At 47.2% G+C, this 23,371-nt stretch overlaps 2 protein-coding genes across 7 annotated transcripts in view; one reads left to right on the top strand and one right to left on the bottom strand.

Moving 5' to 3' along the window:
* Window positions 1-13,959, top strand: part of WDR33 (WD repeat domain 33) — a 105,303-nt gene extending 91,344 nt beyond the window's left edge. Inside the window, exons 17-22 of one of the 6 annotated variants that reach the window (XM_058715639.1) lie at window positions 1,619-1,727; window positions 4,787-5,225; window positions 9,647-9,810; window positions 9,923-10,015; window positions 10,886-11,101; window positions 13,296-13,959. In XM_058715639.1, the coding sequence (XP_058571622.1) occupies window positions 1,619-1,727; window positions 4,787-5,225; window positions 9,647-9,810; window positions 9,923-10,015; window positions 10,886-11,101; window positions 13,296-13,525 (1,251 nt within the window). In that variant the 3' untranslated portion in view covers window positions 13,526-13,959. Of the gene's footprint in view, window positions 1-1,618; window positions 1,728-2,997; window positions 3,107-4,786; window positions 5,226-9,646; window positions 9,811-9,922; window positions 10,016-10,885; window positions 11,102-13,295 lie in introns of those variants that run through there. The other 5 variants (XM_058715640.1, XM_058715643.1, XM_058715641.1 and 2 more) reach the window with 5 other exon arrangements.
* A 1,009-nt stretch (window positions 13,960-14,968) lies between these two features.
* On the bottom strand, window positions 14,969-17,777 carry SFT2D3 (SFT2 domain containing 3). Its single transcript, XM_058715655.1, has one exon. It carries the CDS (start codon window positions 17,735-17,737, stop codon window positions 17,081-17,083), a length of 657 nt encoding a protein of 218 aa, XP_058571638.1. The 5' UTR covers window positions 17,738-17,777; the 3' UTR covers window positions 14,969-17,080.
* Window positions 17,778-23,371: the final 5,594 nt, after the last annotated feature.

The following is a 23,371-nucleotide window of genomic DNA, read 5'->3' as shown; positions in this document are numbered from 1 at the left end:
TGACCGTAGGGTCTACTGAATTAAAATAGCTAAATAAGGTTACACGTTACCCTTCTGTAGATCTCCCAGGATTTAGAGGTGTCACAGTATCAAAGAACCCGATGGTAGTTGAGTTTCTTTCCAGAATCTGTTGGGCATCTTTTAGAATTTAGGATGAGTGGAATAAATCTAGGTTGATCGTCCTTAACTGCCCTAAAACTGGAAGTGTTATAGATTTTATTAACACACAGAGCATTTGTGTGTGTTTACAGTATCAGTTACCTAACCTTATGGTAATGAATTAACTGCTTTCATTTGAAGGACAAAAACAGTGATGAACTTTAGCTACCACATTATGACTGAAATTATAAACATGTCAGATTTAAGAGGATAGGCCTGAGTTTCTGGGACAGTTCAGTAAGAGTTTTTATTGTATCAAGTAGTGACAGATTTTATACATGAAAGGCGTAATGGTTCTAAAGACTCATTAGTTGACCTAAGGAATGAGTGTGAAGGTTTGATACATTATAGGACATTTCAAATCTCAAGAGTTGCCTGATAAACATCTTTGGTCATATTTTTTATATGCTGAAATTTGACTTTCTTCACTTTGATGAAGCCAACTATTTAAACCCATTGTGTCAGTTGGTTTAATTTAGTGAAATTGCTTTCTGGTGCTAAAGTAACAGCTTGAGAGATGTTGATAAGAGCAGTCTTTGGGTCAGGGGGAGAGGAAACAAAGGACGGAAATTACTGGTGTTGAGTTAATGGTGGCCTTGTAGCCGCATGCCACATGTCCTGTCATGGCTGCTCTTTCATGGAGCTGGTTTGGAATGTGCAACTACTGTTTTCATAGTAGGTCCAGCCACCAAATGCATTTTTTATATAAAGGAATTTGTTAAGAGACCTGATCCAAGGTCATTGGACAGTGTGGAGACTCAGAATTTAGGCGTGGCTGGGTAAAAATACAGAGTCTTGGGGACACGCTGGAGTGAACTCTGGGGTTCCCGAGCGCAGGGACAGAGGATCAGAGCAGCAGGTTTGTGTCTGCAGGGACCTAAGGAGTCTGGTAGGGTCCCAGGTGACTCAGCTGGGAATGAGAAGTAGGTGCTGAGGATGGGAAATGAGGAGGTCGAGAAAGAGGGAGGGAAGGAGGTGGTGGGAGAAAGCCAGTGTGGACGAACTCCTTTCTTCTGCCTCTTCAAACCCAGCCCTAGCCTCTTGAGAGGACTGATTATTCTCTGTAGCTGGAAGGGAGTCTTGAGTGTGAGAGCAGAGTTTACCTGTCCCGGCAGATTTCCAGATCTTCACTTTGGCTGGAAGTTCCTCCTTTATGCAGAGTGTTATGTAGGATTTCTGACTTTCCACTGTGGTTCTTACTTGGCATTACAGGTAAAGATCTAGCTTTACATGAAACCTGTCATCAGGTTTAAAATGTAAGTGTTTCATTTTATTATGGTAAGAGAAGTGTCTCCTCCCAATCTAAGGACCATTTTACTATAATGTCACTAGCTGTATATTTACTGCTGGAGGCTTTGGGGCAACCTAGTGTTTTAATCTTGTCACATTATGATGAAATTGCTATTCATGAAGCACAAGCCTATGATTTCACACCCCCGCTTTAAAAACATCTTTTCAGGAAGGACAGAACGCAGGCCCCCCACCCCTGATACCAGGCCTAGGGCAGCAGGGAGCACAAGGTCGCATCCCCCCTCTTAACCCTGGACAAGGACCTGGCCCTAACAAAGGTAAATATCTGCTTGGCTGAATAAGGGATTGCATTCTACTACCTCTGGGTAAATCTCACAGTAAATAGTTTATTGGTAAGTAACTGATAGAATGGGCACTTGAACCTATAGGAAAACTAGGAGCACAGTCACTTCAGGTAAAGGCTTTGTTAACGGTGTTTTCTTAGACTTGCTTTGGTTAGCTGGAAATGCCGCCCCGAGGAGGTGGCAGCTGGCAGTGAGACTGCTGGGACGACCCCTGGGAGAAGGGCCTGTGCCTCGGACAGTCGGCCGCGTGCCTCTCTTGGGAGCGGGAGCGACTCCTGTGCACACTGAGCGCACATGCATGTCGTTAGCATCCTGGAGAGCTCAGCTGCTTCCACTTACAGGTTTTGATGAGGTCATGAATGCAGAGGTTTTAGTAGTGTTTTTCATATCACCCTCTTCTGCCCCTGAGTTGTGCCACATATTGAATGCTTTAGCTGCTTATATTGTTCTGCATGATTCACTAAGAAAAAGAAGAAAGCAATGTACTGATGCATCGGGTTCTTGATCTTATGGAAAGCACAGAGATGAGAACTGTCATTATCAAGATGTAAGGCTGTTTGGAAGTTGAGTTCATTGCAGGAGTTGAAGGAGAGCACAGAGGCAGCCCCTAGTCTCGTTCACATGTTGTGCTGTCACACGAGAAGGGCTGGAGCGGGACCGAGGGGGCCGCAGGCTGCTGGCTGCAGAGGGCAAGGGCAGGACTATGAGGGGTGTGGATGGAGGGCAGGTTGGAGGTGCAGGCGTTGGAGTCAGTGTGCTTCTCACAGGGAGGACACAGGCCCGAAACCTAGGAGCACTGTGGAGGCTGCACTTCAATGAACTTCAGTCCCTGTAATTTTTAATGAGCGGAGCCCACAGCACTCTGTGGGACGTTACATTTCTTGCCCTCACTTTATCAAATTACCATCAGCATTTTGCAGCACTAGGACTTTGGGAGAAGCAGCACGTCCTAGGAAAGGGAGCAGTAAAGAGATTAGGAGAATCTTTATGGTAGTCTCATTGCATGGAAGTGGTGGCCAACAGGGAAACAGAGAAAGCAGGAACCCATCTTTGGAATTTGGGGACCCTGAGAAAAGAAGAGTCTGTTACCCACAAGGTACAGCTATCAACGAACTGAGAGCCTGCCTCTCTTCCTCTCCCCTACCTTGTGTCTGTCTCCACCTATTTCCCTCTCCTCCTTGCTCTTCCCCTTTTCTCTTTACCTCTCTCTCTCTCTCTCTTCCTCCTCTCTTTCTCCTCCCAGGGACCAAAGGGAGAAGGGAGAGCCGAGAAAGTGGCCCTGCCATCCCCTACTGGATTAACCAACGCCGCCGCCCCACCACCGGTGGCCACACCCCTTCTAATTTGTAGTGGTGGGTTTCTTTCCTTGGAGGAGCCAGGGTACTTTTAAACAGATAGAGGTAATGGGAGGATTATTATTCATAGGTAAGTCCAAATGGAATGTGTTCAGCTTCCTCAGGTCAAAGTCTGCTGTGTCTGAGATCACACCAAGTTCAAGCAACTTAAAGTCAGAGAAGAAGCCATTAGCTGTAGGAACCCACTGAGAAGTGGGGGGGCCACTTTATAGTAGGAAAGGGCCCTGGGATTTGCAAACTGACTGAACAAAGAGGCAACTTAGAAGGTGCTTTCCTCAGCATGGAGAGGACTGGTTTACTGAAGGAAAGAGCGGGAGGCAGGAAGAGCTTAGGAGCAGAGAGAACCCTTCTAGTGGTGTTTTTTTATACTGATATTTACAAGTTTTTTATTCATGTTGAATGGTGAGGCGGGATTGAAATGGCCAAGAGAAAGGAACAAAAGGGATGAGGAAGGGCATGGGAGGGGAAAAAGCTGGCTGGCTGTGGCTCGAGGAGAGGGTATTCATCTTTATTGCCAGGGAGAAGCGGGGAAAGGCACGAGCGGGGCAGGAGGAGGCATTCGGAGGAAGTCCATCCTAAAAACCTAGTTGTTTTGGAACAAGAGGGGCCCTTTGCTACCTACCTTTAAAAATGCTTGGTTTGAATTGTACGCTGACAGAAAACAGGTACCCATTTACGATGGCTGCAGTAGTTCAGTAGCCAGGAGAACAAATCCCTCCAAGGTTAAGAAGTGAGCTAAGGTAACCATCACAAGTTTAATTGGCCTGTTTCCATTTTTATTCAGGATGTTGAATATATTAAATATATTAAAGTATTTTCAAAAAATCTCTAGTGGGTTTCCAAACGCTGTCTGCAAAGAATGGTGATAATTCTTACAGATGAGGGATATATATCATTCATGCGAAGGGGCAGGAAAATGTGTTTGTATAAACCCCCAAACTGAAGCATAGCAAGGCTGTTTGGTCACCAGGCAGTTATTAGGGAGGCCTGTGGTTCCATGTGCTTTTCAGAGGATTTTGTTAAGAGTCAAAGTGTGCTTTGTTACTGACCCAAGCTGTCCATTTCTCTGATGGGCTTGAATAAAGTATTCCCTGTCAAAAAAAAAAAAAAAAAAAAAAGAAAGTGTGAGTTAACGAATCAATTAAATGAAGTGGAGGATAAAAGGGCGACCTCAGGGGTGGAGGAAGTGGAGGTACAGCACCCTGGGCTTTGAGGGCCTTTTCAGGTGTAGAGGTGGCCTCCCTATGCTTGGCTTTCTGGCCTGCTGCATGGGTGTCCTCTGCCATCTCCTCCCTGGGTAGGGGGCAGGCAGGCCTAAGGAAGTCACTGAAGGAATGGGGACAGGAAGGGGTGCTCGTCCTTATGCCTGTGAGACTCATGTTTTTTGAATTAATCCTCACAGCAGCCAAGTAGTTGCTAATCTCATTTGAGATTAATAATTTGCCCTAGGTGGAGTTGCTTAGCTAGTGAGTGATGAGGTTGAAATCTGCACCCCAAAACCTGCATTCTTCCATTAGATGATGCCTGAGGGATTTGTCTCCTGAGTGTGCTGAGAGCTAAGGAGGGAAAACATTCTAAATGCCAGAATGCTTTCTGAGAGTTTAAGATGCTGAAAATCAGACCTGTGTTGGCAGGATTCCTGGAAGACAAGGTAAAAATCAGCTTTGTTTCCTTTAGGTGACTCACGCGGCCCTCCAAACCACCACATGGGCCCCATGTCAGAGAGGCGGCATGAGCAGAGCAGCGGCCCTGAGCACGGGCCTGAGAGGGGGCCTTTCCGGGGCGGCCAGGACTGCAGGGGTCCCCCTGATAGGCGTGGCCCTCACCCCGACTTTCCTGACGACTTCAGCAGACCAGATGACTTCCACCCGGACAAACGCTTTGGCCACCGATTACGTGAATTTGAGGGGCGAGGAGGACCTTTACCACAAGAAGAGAAGTGGAGGCGCGGGGGCCCCGGGCCTCCGTTTCCGCCTGATCACAGGGAATTCAGCGAGGGGGATGGCCGGGGCGCAGCTCGGGGCCCTCCGGGGGCTTGGGAAGGCCGCAGACCTGGAGATGAACGATTCCCCCGGGATCCTGAGGACCCACGTTTTCGAGGGCGCAGAGAAGAAAGGTGGGACGGACGCTTTGTCTGCTAGCTCTTCCCTGGAGCTGTGGCCCTGTTCTCTCCCCAGAAGTCTCTTTCCTCTTTCGCTGGGCAGGGGGCACTGGACTGATTGCTAGTTCTACCCTCTTTAGGTTTTGCGTTTAGACTTGAAGCGAGTAATTATGCTTTTTAACCTTTTTGTGCTTCTTTTTTATCTTTGCAATTTAGGAATCTTTTTGTTTTTGCTTACTTTTTGGTTCTTTTAAAGAGATGTGAGCATCAGGATAGTATCAAGTTTCTGGGGCCTGATTAGGAGGCACCAGCTTCTCTTAGAATGTTGCAGTAGGATACAGATAATCCAGGTGGAGAGTAAAGGAATTATGAGATTGTTTTTGTGTAATTGCCTAAAGAGCTTAACACCGTGGAATCAAGCTGAAAAATTATTCTGCTGCTGAATTAGGGCAAGGTCAGGCTTGAGCACTCAGCTTGCCTGGGGTAAAAAAGGTATAAAGAAATAAGGAGCAAAAACAAGAATTAGTGAATCGCAGATGAGACAGAAAATAATCAGGGGTGATGATAATTGAGCATTTCTGTGTGCCACTGAATTGTGAGATCGGTGTTCTTGTCAGCAGTGTCCAGATGAGGGGCCATGCTGAGAATCAGCAGTTTGACGTTAGGACAGGTGGACAGGCGGAAGTGTCCCAGCGGCTTCAGGCCAGGCTGGCAGACTGCGGTGCTGGTGCTGTGTGCCACTCCTGCTTTCCATCCCTGTCGCAGTGTTTCCTGTCACATTTGGACCATTGCTAGTAGAGGATAGAGTCAAGGGTTGGCATTCCCTCCTCCTCACGGGATGTGTTAGACAAGAATGGTTGATAAGATGGCCAAGGGGTGTGGGGGAGCAGCCATCAGAGGGGAGTTCTTTAAAAAGACGTAAGGGCTCCTAGTTTTCTTGAGAGCCTGTCTTAATGGTATCCGAGGTATACCAGTGGTGTTCAAGGATCTTCGAAACGGCTCTGTGTGTCTGCAGGAGCTGCATCTCCAGTGGCTTTGGCATCAGCATAACCTTCACCAATTTCCTGAATCTCTGCACCTTGTTCAGTTTCAGATTTTACTGTGCCTCAGTTTGTATTGTATTTCATCTGTTAACGACAGACCCGCAGCCTAGTGCTCTTAATATCACTCTTCAAATAAGCCAGAGGTGCTCCTGCTCCTGTTGTGTGTGCTGTTTTCTCTGCCTGGAGCACAGTCCTGCAGAAGTTTGTGGCTCACTGCAGTCAGAGCCCTCCTCCTCTCACCCCAGTTCTTTCACCCTGCTTCCTGTTTCTTCATAGCACTTAGCACTGCTTGACATTAAGCAATGTGTTTATTTCTTATTATGTGTATCTCCCAGGAACATGACCGCTTCCCCAGGGCAGGGGCTTTGTTTATGTACCTCTGTGGCCTCAGGACCCAGAGCAGTAATGGTGACACAGCATGGGTGCTCAGTAACTGTTGAATTAGTGAATCTGTCAAATGGGGAGAGGTATTTGAGAAGGGTCAGTTCATTCAGGGATGTACTCATCAGCTCATACTGCCATAACAAGATACCAAGGACTGGGGAAGTTTAAATAACATGAGTCTGTTTTCTCACAGTTCTGGAGGCTTGAAGACATGGGTCCAGGTCCAGCAGGGTGGGTTTTTGGTAAGACTTATCTCCCTGGCTTGCAGGCACCAGCCACCTTCTCCCTGTGTCCTTGCACAGTAGAGAGACAGTGAGCTAGCCCTTGCTGGTGTCTTTCTTACCAGGGCACTGATCCATCACAAAGCCCCCATGCCCATGACCTCCCCTAATCTTAATTACCCCTCACAGGCCTGTTTCCTAATACCATCCCATTGGGGATTTGGGCTTCCACGTACAAGTTTTACGGAGGACATGTTTAGTCCTTGATAGGAGCTACTTTCTAATGAGGGCACATTAGATTCTCTTGTCTTGTCGTAACTAGGGCAGCCTTGTAATGGTTGCCTGGCCAGTCCTGTGGTGTTTGGGGGCGTGGGGATTCTCCCCGACTCTGTCCCAGGGAGACAGCGCCCTCTGCTGTACTTTTCCTGCTCCACTCATCTCCTTTTGGCCAATTCCACCTTTACCTTTAGTTGTTATTTCATCCAGTGTCCTGGGCACACCCTCTTTGCTTGCAGGAGCATGAGTCATCAAGGTCCACAGGACCAAGACAGTTCTTAAAAAAGATAGCTGGAGTGGAAAAGGGAAAGCTCTTTTTACACTAAAACCCTGTATAGATCACTCCACAGATTCCTTACTTGTGAAGGAAAGAAAGTGTACATTTGCAACAGTGAAATTTGGTTCAGCACACCACTTTTACCTCATAAACAGGCAGACAACCTGGCATCACTGAGACGGTATAAGCAGTTTTGCCAAAAAGGTTTAACTTGAGTCTAGTCATGAGGAAATAGATAAATTTAAATTGTGGTACATTCTATAAAATACCTAGATGGATTTTTTTTTTAATTTTAAAATTTAATTTAGAGAGTGCATGTGTGTGAGTCAAGAGGGGCAGAGGGAAAGAGAGAACCTTTTTTTAAAAATATTAATTTTTGAGAGAGAGAGAGAGAGAGAGAGAGAGAGAGAGAGAGAGAGAGAATCCTAAGCAAGCTCCATGCTCAGTGCAGAGCCTGACATGGGGCTGGATCTCATGAACGGTGAGATCATGACTTGAGGTGAAATCAAGAGTCGGATTCTCAACCAGTTGAGCCACCCAGGCTCCTCGTTTTATCTGGATGTAATCTTAAAAAATGCTGGGATCATGAAAGATCAAATATAGGAAGGTCCTAGATAAAGTAGACCAGAGACAGGGCCACTAAATAACAGTATATGATCAGGATTGAAATCTATATTTAAAAACAACTATAAAGGACATTTTGAGGACAATGGGAGAAATTTGAATTGGACTGTATTAAAGAATATTCCAGGGGCGCCTGGGTGGCGCAGTCGGTTAAGCGTCCGACTTCAGCCAGGTCACGATCTCACGGTCCGTGAGTTCGAGCCCCGCGTCAGGCTCTGGGCTGATGGCTCAGAGCCTGGAGCCTGTTTCCGATTCTGTGTCTCCCTCTCTCTCTGTCCCTCCCCCGTTCATGCTCTGTCTCTCTCTGTCCCAAAAAATAAAATAAACGTTGAAAAAAAAAAAAGAATATTCCATGTTATTCAAGTGGTAATGGTATTGTTCTGTAGGAGAAAGTCCTTGTACTTAGAAGAAACATACTGAGGTGTTAGGGATGAGGGTCATGTAGTTGGCAACTGATTTTGAAATGGCTTAGAAAGTGGATTTGTAAGTAGATGGAGAGAGAAGATAAAGTACACATGGCAGTGTCCTAAGAACTGATGACTCTAAAAAAACAAAATGAAGAGAACTGATCAGTCTAGGTGAAGGACACATGGGTGTTTGTTCTGTTCTTTTAACTGTGTTCTTGGTTTGGAATTTTGCAAAGTGAAATGTTGGAGTAAAAGATAACTGAATGGAGACTCAAGAAAAGTGGAAGGCCTGGCTGCTCTCGTAGACTGGCCCTGTGCCCTCACTCCTCCTGACCCATTCTCCAGCCCCGAGGCCTCTCTCCACGTGCTCATGCCCCATTTATGCTTGTAGGCCCCTTTTCTGCTTCCCCACAGGCCTCCTCTGGCTTGGACACTCTTCTTGTAATGGCTGTGCTTTGGCAGTACTCTTGGCCAACTTGGCCTCCGGTCCAGAATCCTGAGGGACAGTGAACCTGTCCGCCAGCCAGGGCTCTAGGCTGCCAGCTAGCCAGTGTGGGGGCTGCCAAGTGCCTGCCTGTACAGCAGTCAGCTGTGGAGTGGAGCTGTGGGTGAAGTTCATGGCCAGCCCTGCATAGAAGCGGTGGGCTAGGGCAGACGGGAGAGCAGATGTTCCCAAATGAGTCTGGTACAGTTGGCAGTCATAAATCTGTACCCTCCCTTTCCTGATTGTAAATGATCATGAAAAATACTGGGAAGGCAGTGGTAAAAGAGCATGGGCTGGAGGCAAGACTGGCTGAGTTCAAATCCCAACACTTACTGTGTGTCATAAATAAATGACGTTACCTCTCTGTGCCTCAGTGTACTCATGGGTAGAATGGAATTAATAATGGGGTGCTGAGGATGAAATGAAATCTGAAAGTGAAAGCATGATTATTAGCACTTAAAACGTATTCACTGCTTTCGTTACTCCTAAAAGCTTTCGGAGAAAATGAACATAACCCTACATTTTCCTTCTGTTTTTGCCTTTAATATTGGGACTATAAAATCTGTACTTAAAAAAAAAAAATTACATAATTTTATTTTGTTTTCCTCCCATTTAACATTAATATCATACTTTCTTACACCATTATGTTTCTTTGAAACATGAACTCAAGAGCTGTGAGGGGTTTCATCAGGCAGATATTTTGCTGCTTTTCCCTGACAGCTTTAGAAGAGGAGCACCCCCAAGACATGAAGGCCGTGCCCCGCCCCGAGGTAGGGATGGCTTTCCTGGTCCTGAAGACTTTGGTCCAGAGGAGAATTTTGATCCTTCTGATGAATCGGCCCGAGGAAGAGATCTCCGAGGTCGAGGTCGGGGTACCCCGCGAGGTGAGTGTGTGCTGAGGATGCTGGGCTTGGCAAGGATGGGCTGGAGAGTTTGCCGCTGGGGACACACCTGAAATGGTCTGTGAGTGTGGTGTTGTGTTGTTCCCGTGTGTAGGAGGAAGGAAGGGTTTGCTCCCCACTCCTGATGAGTTCCCTCGCTTTGAAGGAGGACGGAAACCAGACTCCTGGGATGGAAATAGAGAGCCAGGTAAGGAAGGAGAGCTCCTGTGGCTTCTGGTGATCCGAGCCCAGCCGCTCATAGAGTGTGGTCTGGGGACTTCTAGGGGCCCACCAGGTCCGTTTTCTTTACTGTTTATTTATTTTGAGAGAGAGAGAGAGAGATAGAGACCAAGTGGGGGGAGGGGCAGAGAGAGAGGGAGACAGAGGATCCCAAGCAGGCTCCTCACTGTCAGTACAGAGCCAGATGCGGGGCTCAGACTCACAAACCATGAGATCATGACCCTAGCCAAAACCAAGAGTCGGACACTTAACCAACTGAGTCCACCAGGTGCCCCCAGGTCCTCTCTTTTCTAACTCACATTTCCATGGGAAGATGGATTGTCTTCAGATCCTTGAGGCAGCAGCATTTTATTGCAGTAGATTGAGTGCAGAAATGGCTGGGAGAATCCACCTTTCTTCTTCTGAGCCCAATGTCAGAGGGGTTTGTCTAAATAGAAAACATTACCATTCTTTCCACGAAGTGGCTTTGTTTTCAGAAAATATAGTTAAATGCATTAAAGTTTTCTCAGCTTTAATTGCTAGTATGGCAAATTTTATGAACTATAAGTCTCATAAATTAAATCTCAGTAATTTTTAAGAGTGTAAAGACATCCTGAGACTAAAAAGTCTGAGAACCACTTTTCTGGACGCTGCCTGTCTCTTATTTTAAGAGGTACGTTGATTTCTGATCTTGACCTTTTTTTATGTACTCGTGATGTGGCCTAGGTGGGTGTTCAGCATACCTTTCTTGCATGAATGAACATTGGTTCTCAAGTTGGTACTAAATAGTATGATTTCCACCTGCTTTCGGTCACACTAGAAGATTGTCAGATGCTTAGCCTTGTGTCTCCCGTTTCAGGGCCAGGTCATGAACATTTCCGTGATGCTCCGCGCCCTGATCATCCCCCTCACGACGGTCATTCCCCAGCTAGCAGAGAACGTTCCTCTTCTCTGCAGGGCATGGACATGGCATCCCTGCCACCCCGAAAGCGCCCCTGGCACGACGGGCCGGGGACCTCGGAGCACAGAGAAATGGAAGCCCCGGGGGGTCCGTCTGAGGATCGAGGAGGCAAAGGTCAGTGGAGGCCAGTGATCAACAGTGGTGAGAGCTCTGTCAAGAAGGCTGCGGGGCCACAGGCCAGCCCCATCCCTGTGTTCCTGTTCTATCCGTTCTGGGCAGGATACCCAGGGTCCTTCCTCCATTCTCCCCTCCAGGTCTTAGGCTGTGTAAAGGCACATGTCCCCAAATGTGCTACAGATATAGCTTGTTGGGGCTCATGCCAACAGTCTGAGCCCTCACTCAGTGATTGCAGGCTCATCCTCTGCATTAGCCTCCTTCACTTGCTTCCGAGAGTCCCCTCCCTCGTTCCTTCAGGTTTCCACTCCTGCTGTCAGGGTACCTCAGAGCAGGATGTCTCATGTTCTCGTTGGCACATGTGTTGTCTGCTTCTGGCTGATCCCGGCCCTCCAGGGTTTCCTTGGTGGCAGGAACAATGGTCTTCTCCCAGCTTCTGTGTTTTCCGGGTCTGGAAGGAACTGCTGATGCTCAGAGTCACAAAGACTTTGAGGAATATGGTCCGGAAGGGGTGTTTTCAGGGGCAGTAGATTACTTCTACAGCGTGAAACTTGGGAACTTTATTTTGGATGTAGCACTTTTAGCCAGGAAGAGTAGCCACCATGTGGTCTCAGATTAGGCTGGGCCACTGCATATGTGGTAGTTTGGAGGCTGCTAGAAAGTAAGCCCAGTTAACCTGCCTCATATTTACAGTCTCTTCATTACAAAGTTGTGCTTTTTGTTTTTGATGGTTCTTCTCAAAGCAAAACCCTCAGAAGCTACTTCATGTCACTGGTAGGTCTCCCTACCTAAGCACACATTTTTTTGCTGGTCAGTATGGGCACTTAGGACACCTGTGGGTCCCGAGCCAAGGCCACAGGGCTAGTGTGGAAATGACTTCCTAACGACATCTTCTCTGCCCAGTCACCTTCAGGTGGGTCTGGGCTACACTTTGTAGGAAAAGAAGCCAACATTTCCCCTTTGGCTAGCTTTCCTAACCTCCTTGTTTTACCTAGATTCACATTCCATTCAAAATTTTGAGACAAAAAAGAGGTGCCTGGGTGGCTTGGTTGGTTAAGCATCTGACTTCAGCTCAGATCATGATCTCACAGTTCATGGTTAAGCCCCACATTGGGCTCTGTGCTGACAGATCAGAGCCTGGAGTCTGCTTTGGTTTCTGTCTCCTTCTCTTTCTGCCTCTCCCCTGCTTGTACTCTCTCTCTCTCAAAAACAAAACAAAAAAACCATTAAAAATTAAAAAAACATTAAGACAAAATAAAGTTGGCAGTTGTCTTCTGATAGTACATTATGGGAAATATGACCAAATTCAGTTCATGAGGAAAAAAATGTTTTAAGTCAGAATTTTAATATACCTAAAAGGTTTTTGTGTCCAAGTCTGGAACAGATAAAACTATCCCTGGGAGAGGGGGCGCCTGGGTGGCTCAGTTGGTTAAGTGTCTTACTTTGGCTCAGGTCATGATCTCAGGGTTTCTGGTTCAAGCCTTGTGTCAGGCTCTGTGCTGACAGCTCAGAGCCTGGAGCCTGCTTGGGATTTTGTGTCTCCCTCTCTCTCTGCTCCTCCCCCACTCGTGCTCTGTCTCTCAAAAATAAACATTGAAAAAAATTTAAACAAAAAAAACCTATCCCTGGGAGAAATAATTCTGAAAGCTGAGTTTTCTTTTTCCTTTTTTTAATTGCTTATTTTTAAAGAAATACTTTTACTATTTAAAAGAAAACAAAAATGCCACAGCTGTGGGATAATGATAATACATTGTAATTAACATCAACAGTTTGTATTTCTTAGTTGCTTCCAAAGTTCTTAGTTGCCTTTCAAGTCTCCCCAGAACAGAATAACCCCTGGTGGCACAAGAGTGAAGATACACTTGCTAGAGACGTGGCCCAGCGTGGTCTGTGGCTCCCAGAGGTGCTCCGTGTTTACCTTGGGTTTCCTGTCCTGTCCATCGCACAGCCTCGGGGAGCATGTGTGGTTGTTGAGGAGCATGGCCCCAGGCTGGGTGGGATTGCGACAGTGGTGACCAGAGGGTGGAGGCACGACTTCTAACCCTCTGAGTGCCACTGCTCATGTCCTCAGAACTCTGTTTTAAAGACCCAGAGTGTTCCTTCCACTATCACCATTAAGAGTTTGCACCAGGACTTAGATTAACAGTCTCTGATATAAAAAAGTAACATGTGAAATCAATTTGTTTTCTTTCAGGCCGAGGGGGCCCAGGACCTTCCCAGAGAGTGCCAAAATCTGGGCGCTCCAGCTCCTTGGATGGGGATCACCACGACGGCTACCACAGAGATGAACCTTTTGGGGGCCCTCCGGGCAGCGGTACTCCTTCCAGAGGGGGCCGGAGCAGCAGTAACTGGGGTAGAGGGAGTAACATGAACTCTGGCCCACCACGGCGAGGAGCTTCAAGGGGTGGTGGAAGGGGTCGGTAGAAGTTGGGGCTGAGTATCCCAAGGCCTCTCTGGACAGTATTTAAGAACTTCTTGTGGACTTACCAAGAGAAACAAAAGGAAGCCTGCACCATGTAGCCCTGAACTTTTTCTGGGGCAGCTGAAGCCCAGGAGTCCCTAATGAGGTCGAGATGAAGACTGCTGCTGGCGACCCAGAGTGGCCGGCCTCGTTCTGTCCTGTCCACCCTCACTGCCCTGACTCCCACTGTTTTGTGAAGAGAAAAGCTGGAATCTTTTTTTTTTTTTTTTTTTTTTTTTTTTAGGTGTCACGCGACATGGAGCCTCCACAAATTTAAGTTCATGTCCAATTGGAAATGTTTCTATATGTACAGTTTGTCAGAGAAAAACATTAAGTTGTTTTTGTATGAATACAGAATGTGATTTATGCAAGAAATAACAGAAAACTAGTTGTGAAATGCTTGCCTTAAGGAACCCTTCGTTCCCACCGCACCCAGGCTGCTGAGGGGTGTATAGTTACAGCTTGTTATCTGTGAGCACACTTGATGGGTACCTCTAAGCTGTCGAAGTTAACTTTATCTGTGAACTTTGTCTTAAATCCTCCTCTACCCATTCTGTCACACTTATTTTTGTAAGAGTGAGAAATACTTTGAAACTATAATACAGTCTGATGTGGATCCAAAGCCTTAGCTACCCACCAGCTCTGGCAGGTGGAAAATTCTACTCCAAAGAAAAAAAATCTTCTGGCTGTGCAAGTAGGGGTTTGCCCTTGGGTGCATCTCCTGGTAATCACACTTAAGACTTGAATTCTCTTGTTCCTGATGAGAGGAACCTGATGTAAGCCAGAAATTAACTACGTGTACCCTTCTGATTACTGTACATCATGTCACAAATTGTTTAAGGAATAGACCAAATATCTCCTAAACAATTTTGCAAAACTTTCTCTCCTACCAGTCTTTAAGGCAGGGAATAGTTCTAGCTTAAAGCCAGGAAGTTCTCATCCCCAACAAACTCCTTTAGTTTTAAATAAATGTTAACATTTGGCCCGGTTTGGATTGGAAGCAAAGGTTCAGTTTTGATAACCCCATATTTTCTCTACTGACACTTTGTTTTTATAAGAAAACTATTACTCAAAGGATATTCCCGTGGCCGCCCTAACATCTTATTACTTTGCCAGCTTCAATTTGGTACTGGAGACCAGCTGACCTGGTCAGTTCATTGGTGCTGGGAGTCTCAGCGTTTGCCTAGACAGGGATGCTGGCACAGGTGGACAGATAACAAAACCCTCTTAATTGGTTCCCTGTCAATGTAAAACATGGCAAAAGGTAAGTTATTTCTGCACACACACTGCTCTTCAGGGTGCTAGAACCTAGAGACTACAAGTGAATAATTTTCACTTTGTTTTGAAATATAAGGACGTTTACCAGCATGTCAATGTGAACACACGATTAGGAGGCTCCAGAATGCTTCAAGTTTGTGGGACGTTCTTTATTTGTCCTCCACTGGCACAGCTTAAGAAGTTGTAATCAAATTCCGATAAGCTAAAATGGGATCCAGGGACCAAACCCATATTGAGAGGCTTTTTCTGAGATTCATGTGCTAAGATCTTTACCATCATAACATTTTAGGCTTCAGCTTTAAACAATACAGTACCTCAGCAAACAGATAACCACATCACATTTTGAGAAAGAATTCCTTTTTAAAAAACTGCAATCTTTACACTGTAATTTACTGAATACTTAGGAACTTTTAGAACATCACTACCAAGTACATACAAGGTATTGTGCTTTGAATTTTATAAATGCTACATTTTTGGTGAATTCTTGAGAAAATGCTGGGAAAACAATTAAAACCGTAACAGCATCAACATAAAAATGGGCTAAACACTGTCAGATCTTCAGCTGTGCAAATTCTAGAGAAATTGAGAACTAGGACAGAGATTTAACTAGGGGATAGAAGGAGCAGCCAATGGCACAAGTTTTTTCCAATTACAAAAAAAAGTCCCTCTCTAAAAACATGTGCTTTTACTACAAACACCCTCTTGTCTGTTCCTCTTGAGGTAGGTAAGTAGCCCTGTTTACTGAAAGGGGAACAAGGCAGTAATTCTTAGAGAATACTGGGGTGCGGAGCCCCCATGAAGTTGGGGCAGGGATTAGGACACTGATCAGGATCTAGGAATATAAATATTGAGCAAAAGGAGGCAATGCTCTATTGCTGCCTGACACACCTGTTTACGCAAAGTGGAATCCAGCCCCAGAAAATTATTTTCAAACTGTGCAATCCAGTGCACAGAAAAGTAGTTCTCCACCTTAGCTGAACAGGGAATCATCTGGAGAGCTCTAAAAAAAATTACTGAGGCCTGGGTTCCCCGCCACCCCTCTCCAGATTCTGGCTGAATTGATCTGGTTCTTCAAGTAATTTTGATGTGAACTGAGACCCACTGATAAAGAATTTGAAAATCCTAAGTACATTTACTTTCTAGTTAATATAGAGCTACTGGCAAAACTTGTTTTCTGGACTCATCAGAATACTGAGTCCGAACTTTTTGGCAATACATTAGGGTATGCAATAAAGTCAAAGACAAGAGTAAATGCTGAACCTAAGAGGCAACTTGTCAGATATGAAAAGCATCTTACACTGCATTAGAATCAGCCTACAAAATATAAATTGCACTTTAAAAAGCAGGTAATAAAACTAGGAATGATAAATTAGGACTTGTAGAAATCCACGATTTCCGTCAAATACAGAACTTTGCATGTAAAAGTCTCTTGTCTGGCAAGAGTCCCCAACCCAGTTCTGCCCAGGGACCTCTCATAGCATCATCGACAGGTCATGCTTGGGGCATTTACTTTTTGGTCCGTCGCTTTCATGGCTAATACAAAACCAATTTTCCTTCAATTTTATAAGGCACCATATTTACAATTTCACTTAAAAAAAAAAAAAAGAAAAACCGAGGTAGACGGTCTTAATTAAAGTACTTAAATAAAAACCTGGTGGCTAAATTTAGTGTTTAATTTGATACGCTTAAGGATCCACTCATTGAGGAAGAATAAATTTTCGAGAGCCAAAGAAAAGGGTATTGTAGCTAAGCTACTACAATCTACCACTGGATTTCTGAAACGACAAAAGGTAAAAGTCTGAGAAAAGTCACAAGGGCAGCTAATTAAAACCGAAGAGCCATTCATTTTTTACTGCGCTCAATCTAAGACCACGGTTAACGCAAAAGCAATTTACCGTGTTTCACAGCAGTACTCTCACCAAATCAACCACAACATCTCGATTTCATAGCACATGCAACAGTAAGGCGGAAGACGCTGAAACCGAAGAGCTTCCGAGGCGGCTCAAGTCTCAGTTTTAGAATAGCTGCTCAAAGGTGACAGGTTCGGTGGCACAACAACGGAGCAGCCTCTACCCAGCGCGATATGGAAGACGGCGGGCGCAGTCCTTGGCTCCGTCCGCGCCGCGCCAGGGACCGGCTCCCGGTGGTCTTCCGACGGCGCGTCCCGGGGCCGGGCTCCGCGTCGCCTCCGTACAGGACCTCCGTCCGTCCTTGCTCGACAGCACGGGGCCCGGGGCTTCTCACACCGGCAGCGCCTTGGCGAGGCCGGCTCCCGGGCCCAGGCGCCCGAACGCTAGCCGCAGCGCGGTGACCGCACCCCGCGGCAGGAGACCGAATAGCACGGACAGCAGAGCGGCCACCTGCACGCAGGCGCCTAGCGCCGTGAACAACGTACTGCGCAGCCCGAGCGCCGCGTACAGCGTGGCGCCCAGTGCGGCCACATAGAGCAGCGCTGGCCGCGACGGCGTCTCCTCGCCGCGCAGCAGGCGCCCGCAGGCCGCGCCGCCACGCAATAGCGTGCCGCCAGCTAGCGCCAGCGCAGAGCCCAGGGACCAGAGCAGTGCGAACTTGCGGGCGCGCAGCAGCAGCACGGGCGCGTAGAGCGCGGCCAGGCCGAAGCAGAGCGCGGCCAGCAGCAGGCACACGCCGCTCGCCACCAGCCGCTGCGCGCGCGTCACGCTGGGAAAGCACTCTGAGGTCACTGCCGCCGTTGGCTCCGCGGGGCTCCGCGCCCACGTCCAGCGTAGACCGGCGCGGCCCAGCCACGCCCCCGTCGGCCCGCCCCCCGCCGCGGGCTCCTCCGCATTTTCCGCAGCGAGCAGCGGCTCTGCGGCCGCCAGCCCGCCGGCTTTCCCCTGCGCCAGATACTCCTGCAGCTGGCGGTGGAGGTCCGCCATTTTGGCCGGAGCAGCCGCGAGAGGGGAAGACTGGCGCCGACTTCCGGTTTTTCTCGGTCGCTGACGGAAGCGGCTTGTCTCCAGATGGCTGTTGGTCAGCCCCGGCGGGGGGGCGGGGCCTGCAGCTTGCGTAAAAGGGGCGGGGCCGCCCCTCTGCAGACTTCTGTCTGGGTTAGCGGCCCAGGCTAACTGTTACAGGTGGGAGCTGTTACTGTCTGGATTATGTCCTGTCATTAAAAGTTAGTTGTGGGGCGGGGTGGGTTGTGGCTATAAAAGGATACACGAGGGACCCTTGGGGTGGCGATGGAACAGTTCTGTATCTCGAGTTTATGGGTATCAGTACCGTGCTGTAGTTTTGCAAGATGTTGCCATTGGGAGAATCTCCGTATTAACACTGTATGCTAATCTGCAGTTCTTCATAAATTAATTTTTAAGAAAGCTCAGAGCTCAGGACTTAGGTGGTTTCTTTGGGAAGGCTTCTGGAATTGATAAATGAAGAGTTACCCCCCGCCACCCCCCCTCACCTACTTGCTTATCTTCTGTTCCCCATTTCATCAGAGGCTTCTTGACTCCTTCAAGACCTATGTGCAAGACTTGTTGGTCCCCCTGCCTTATATTTTTGGTTCACCTTTTTGTGCTCCTGGCGTCTTTGGGTCCCGGTCTCCTGATTTATGGGCAGATCAGTGATAAGCTTGCCCATACTTCAGTCAATTCCTAGATCTGTTCTGAGGTGGCTCCCAGGGATCCTGCTCTTCCTCAGAGCCTGTCTGGGGTTACTCACAAAGGTCACACCCAGCAGGTCTCCTCCATGGTTTCTGTGCTCTCTTGTTTCCACCTGGCTAATTCCTGCTCCTGGACGTTCAGATCTAGCCACACTTGCAACTGCCTACGGCTGACATTCTCACCTTTCCCAGTTGTGATAGTTTATTTGTTTAAGGCTGTGCCAGCAACTCAAGCACAGGGTCTCTTTTGTCTCCCTTTTTCTAGGACTTGAAAGGCTGCTGCAAATGCACAAAGCTGTCAATTCTGGTGTAGTAAAGGTGCTTGAGAGGGATCTGGCCTGAAGCCATCGATTGAAACACCTATTTTGCTAGACTTCATAAATAGCTCTTGCAAACTTAAATATGATGATATGGAAGTCCTTTTGTAATGTAAAGGACAGTACCGGTAAGTTGTACAGCAGTCTGTTTTTGGGCAGGTCTTTGGCTTGCTTGCCCCAGAAGACCATTCGTACCCTACACTCCTTTGTACCAGGGATGAGAGGCAGTGCCTACCTCTATAGCTGTTTCCAGTAATCCTCTGTCACCTGGCTTCAGAGGCACTGATGCAGAGAAGCCGGGGTATTTTCTTTTGGCTGCACTACAGCTCCCCTCATCACCTTGGTACTAGCTTCCCCACAGTGACAGAACATGACGCTAGCTAATGGACAGGTAATGCTCTTTCCTCCTCTACCCTAGGAAGAGGCAGGTGTTCATGGCTTTCTGCTGGTGTCATCTCTGGCTTCTCAGCCTGTTACTTGTGTAACCGTTGTCCCCATTAAATTCTCTTTAATATTTTCTGTCTGGTTGCATCCTGATATACATTATTCTTTCTCAACATACATTATGATTTGTTACCTCAACCTAAAGCGGTAAACTGAGGCAAGCTTGAATTATCAGAATTGAATTTATTTGGGAGAAGCAGAGGAATTACAGTTTGGGGAATGCAGACTTTAGCAAGCTACAGGTGACTCCCACTAAGTATTTGGGGTGTGGTGGGCTGTATTTATGGGCAAGGAGTGCAAAGATGGGGGAATCCAGCCAGAGTCCAGATGGTAAGTTCTTGGTTCCCAGATGGGGAGAGAGCCTTGATGGATGTTCCTTGGTCAGGAGATAAATTTCTGTCTTCTGTAAACTGAGGATTTAGAGGAAATCAGCTTTTCAGTTCTTAAGTTTTGTTTTCCTGAGAGCACGTCCATTTCCTGTCCTCTGGTTTCATTTTAGATTGAAATTCTTCTGCACTTGGTAATAATGGTGATCATCTTGGATCACTAACCATGAGCAAAACCATTAGGATGGCTACTATGAAATAAAAACAAAACACTGGGGCACCTGAGTGGCTCAGTCAGTTGAGTGTTCAACTCTTGATTTCAGCTCAGGTCATGATCTCATGATTATAAGATCGTCTCAGGTCATGATCTCATGGTTATAAGATAGAGCCCTGTGTCAGGTCTAGATGAGTGTGGAGGAGCCTGCTTGACATTCTCTCTCTGCCCTTCTCCCACTTGTGCATGCACACACACTCTCTCAAAATAAATAAATAAACGTTTAAAAAACACACCGAAAATAACAAGTGTTGGCCAGGATGTGAGCAATTGTAACATGCACTGTTGGTAGGAATAGAAGGTGGTATGGCTACTATGGAAAACAGTATGGTGCTTCCTCAAAAAATTAAAAATAGAATTACTGTGTGATCCAATATTCTACTTCTGGGTATATACCCAAAAGAATTGAAAGCAGGGTCTTGAGATACTTGTACATCCATGTTAATAGTAGCATTATTAACAATAGCAGCCTAGTGTCCATCCAAGATGAGTGGATAAGCCAAATGTAGTGTATACAGACAATGAAATACTATTCAGTGTTTAAAAGGAAAGAAATTCTAACACATACTATTACATGGATGAACCTTGAGAAAATCGTGCTAGGTGAAATAGGCCAGTCACAAAGTGGCCAGTACTGTAATATTCCACTTCTATGAAGTGGTCAGATTGATAGAGACAGAAAGAATAGTGGTCCACAAATGACTTTTTTCCTAATCATTTATGCAGCTATGAGATGCAGAAGACAGTCTACTCAGATTAGGGGAAACTGGAATACCAGGAAGTTAAATAACCTGCCTAACCCACCCACCCCCCCCAAAGTTGGTGGTAGAGCAGGGCTGTAAGTTCTGGTTTCCTAATGCACAAGGCGATCTTCCTTAAGATTGAACTGCATGAAAGCTGACAATATGTTCAGGTTTGGTTCCTGCACTGATAGAAGGACATAATGAAACCATCCCTGGATACCACCTGCACTCCAGCTACTGCAGCAGAATTCATTTAAAGAATCTGTCAACCCCGCATCTCCTCTTAGTCCTGTTCTTCCTTGAACCCTCTTCATCCCACTATGTCAGCAAAATCGTTCATAACAAGGTCACCAGACATTTCTGTTGCCAAGTACAGTAAAATTCACAGCATTGGAGATGGGGGTGTCCAGCAGTCTCTTTTGATGGCTGCTCTTCCCTTCCCACTGTAGTTGGATCCCAGCTCCCATGACCCAGAGGGGAAAGGGGGCTGAAGCAAGCCTTTTATTTTACTGAGGATTTTCAACTTGACCTAAGGAAGCAGAACCCACTCCCCAAATCCAATCTCTACCTCAAGGGAGACATCCCTAGAGCCAGGCAGTTCCAGGTGTTACCCACGCTCCTTTGCGGTGTTTCCAGAGTGGCATCTCCCTTCCTTCCCTGTCTGCAGTGGCCCATTCCCGCTCAGTAATGTCCTCCCGCACCCGACCAGGCCTCCACCTGAAATGCCCAGTTCACTCTTCCTTCACAGCGATGTGCTGGCACCCACCTTCTCTGTGCAAAACTGAAGTCTACTCATTTCTTTTCTTTTTAATTTTTTTTATGTTTTTACTTTAATTTTGAGAAAGAGACAGAGCATAAGCAGGGGAGGGACAGAGAGAGAGGGAGACACAGAATCTAAAGCAGGCTCCAGGCTCTGAACTGTCAGCACAGAGCCTGACATGGGGCTCAAACCCACGAATCGCGAGATCATGACCTGAGCCGAAGTCGGATGCTTAACTAACTGAGCCATCCAGGCCCCCCATCTTTTTAACTTTTTTTAATGTTTATTTTTGAGAGAGAGAGAGGCAGAGCATGAGCAAGGGAAGGGGAAGAGAAAGAGGGAGACACAGAATCCGAAGCAGGCTCCAGGCTCTGAGCTGTGAGCACAGGGCCTGATGTGGGGCTCGAACTCACTAACTCTGAGATCATGACCTGAGCCAACGTCCAACAGTTAACCGACTGAGCCACCCAGGGGCCCTTCTCATTTCTTCTTGTGCTTAACATTCTTCAGTAGCCCCCCTGCTTCTAAAAATTGAATTTCAGATTCCCTATCTGGCATTCTAGGCCTGCCCCTTTAGACCCCAGCAGCTCTCACCCTGCTCTGAGGGGCTCTTTCTGGGGCCATTGGGCCCCAGCAGCTGGGTGACTCCTCTGGCTTTGCTAATGCAGGCCCTGCCCCTGGGCTGACCCTCTCCCTTCCTGAGGCCCCTTGCCTCTGGGTCACCCCTTCATGATCCACACAGCACAGTGGTCTCCTGTGCGCTGACTGTGACACGTCCAAGGCCTTGAGGAGTTTCCTTTTTCATTTACTAAAAGCAATACCTAACTGCTTACATACTTGTGATCTTCTCAAGTCTTATTTCTTTGCATCCCTCCTTCTTGGCCCCCAACACTCTGCCCTGGTTTTGTTGGATTTTCTGGTTAATCTTGAGTTGGGTAAGCATCACGCTTTGCGACACAGAAGACTGCATTGCATAGAGGGCTCCACAGGGTCACCGGGCTACACCATCACCTCCAGATCACCTGACCCTGCTCACCTTCCCCAGGAGGGGCGGCAAAGGACTTACCGATCAGATGACTCCTGTCCATCCTGATGGCTGGCAGTTGGGGGGGGGGGGCAGCAGAGCCTGTAGGCACCTGCTGTCCTGTAGACCTTTTGCTGTCATTGCAGAAATGCTCTGGACCTGTGCTGTCCAGGTTCGTAGACACTAAGCACATGTAGCTCTGGGTGCCTGGAAGGTTGCTCGTGAGACTGAAGAACTGAACTTTTTAATTTTAATTCGTTATTTATGATATTATGATTTACACATAGGACCTAAGTAATATATAAAATATATTACTTCATAATGTATTTCAATTCATATATAATTATATAAATCCAGTCATGTTTATAGTAGCCACACGTGGCCCGTGGCTGCTGTATTGGACAGTGCAGTGTGGAGCATACTGGAAATGGGTATTTTGGTGATCATCATGACTGGGGGCCGCTACTGGCTTTGGTGGGCATTGGTGAAAGGCAGAGTGTGTGGCTGGGACAGCTTGTTCCCCCACAAGAGGGCTGTAGCTGAATGTCCCATGTGAGGGCACCATGCACCCTGCTGCCTGCCCCAGCAGAGGGGCTGCCTGAACAGGGACCTTCCCCTGGGTTGTCTCCTTCAGCTTCAGCGGGAAACCAAGGAGATGGGCCACCTCACACAGGAGCTGGCTCAGAGCAAAACCGGAGGCCCAGTCACAGGATTTCTCACTGTTTAGCAAGGCCTTGTGGTGGTTGGCTTGCTTAACCTGAGGGCGCCCCTACTGTTGCCTGTGGGGGGTCTGCCCTTGTGCACCAGCGCCCTTGTGGGTGGACCTGGGGGCAGAGAAGCAGGCACTGTCTACTTCCAAAGGAGGACTCAGGGGAAACACACAAGCTAAACTGAGGGTGCCTTTCTATGGGCCAGACAGTGAACATAGCTGATCTTGTGTGCTGAACTTGGAGTTTTTAAAAGTACACATTGTTGGGGTGCCTGGGTGACTCAGTCGGTTGAGCATCTGACTCTTGATTTTGGC

The sequence above is a fragment of the Neofelis nebulosa genome, chromosome 2 (assembly GCF_028018385.1).
Source record: "Neofelis nebulosa isolate mNeoNeb1 chromosome 2, mNeoNeb1.pri, whole genome shotgun sequence".
Taxonomy (NCBI): domain Eukaryota; kingdom Metazoa; phylum Chordata; class Mammalia; order Carnivora; family Felidae; genus Neofelis; species Neofelis nebulosa.
Note: the sequence above shows the minus strand (reverse complement) of the source record. Positions and strands in the feature narration are given on the sequence as shown.

Excerpts from the sequence above, each read along its gene's own strand:
- SFT2D3 (XM_058715655.1), bottom strand. The coding sequence starts at position 17,737 with ATGGCGGACCTCCACCGCCAGCTGCAGGAGTATCTGGCGCAGGGGAAA.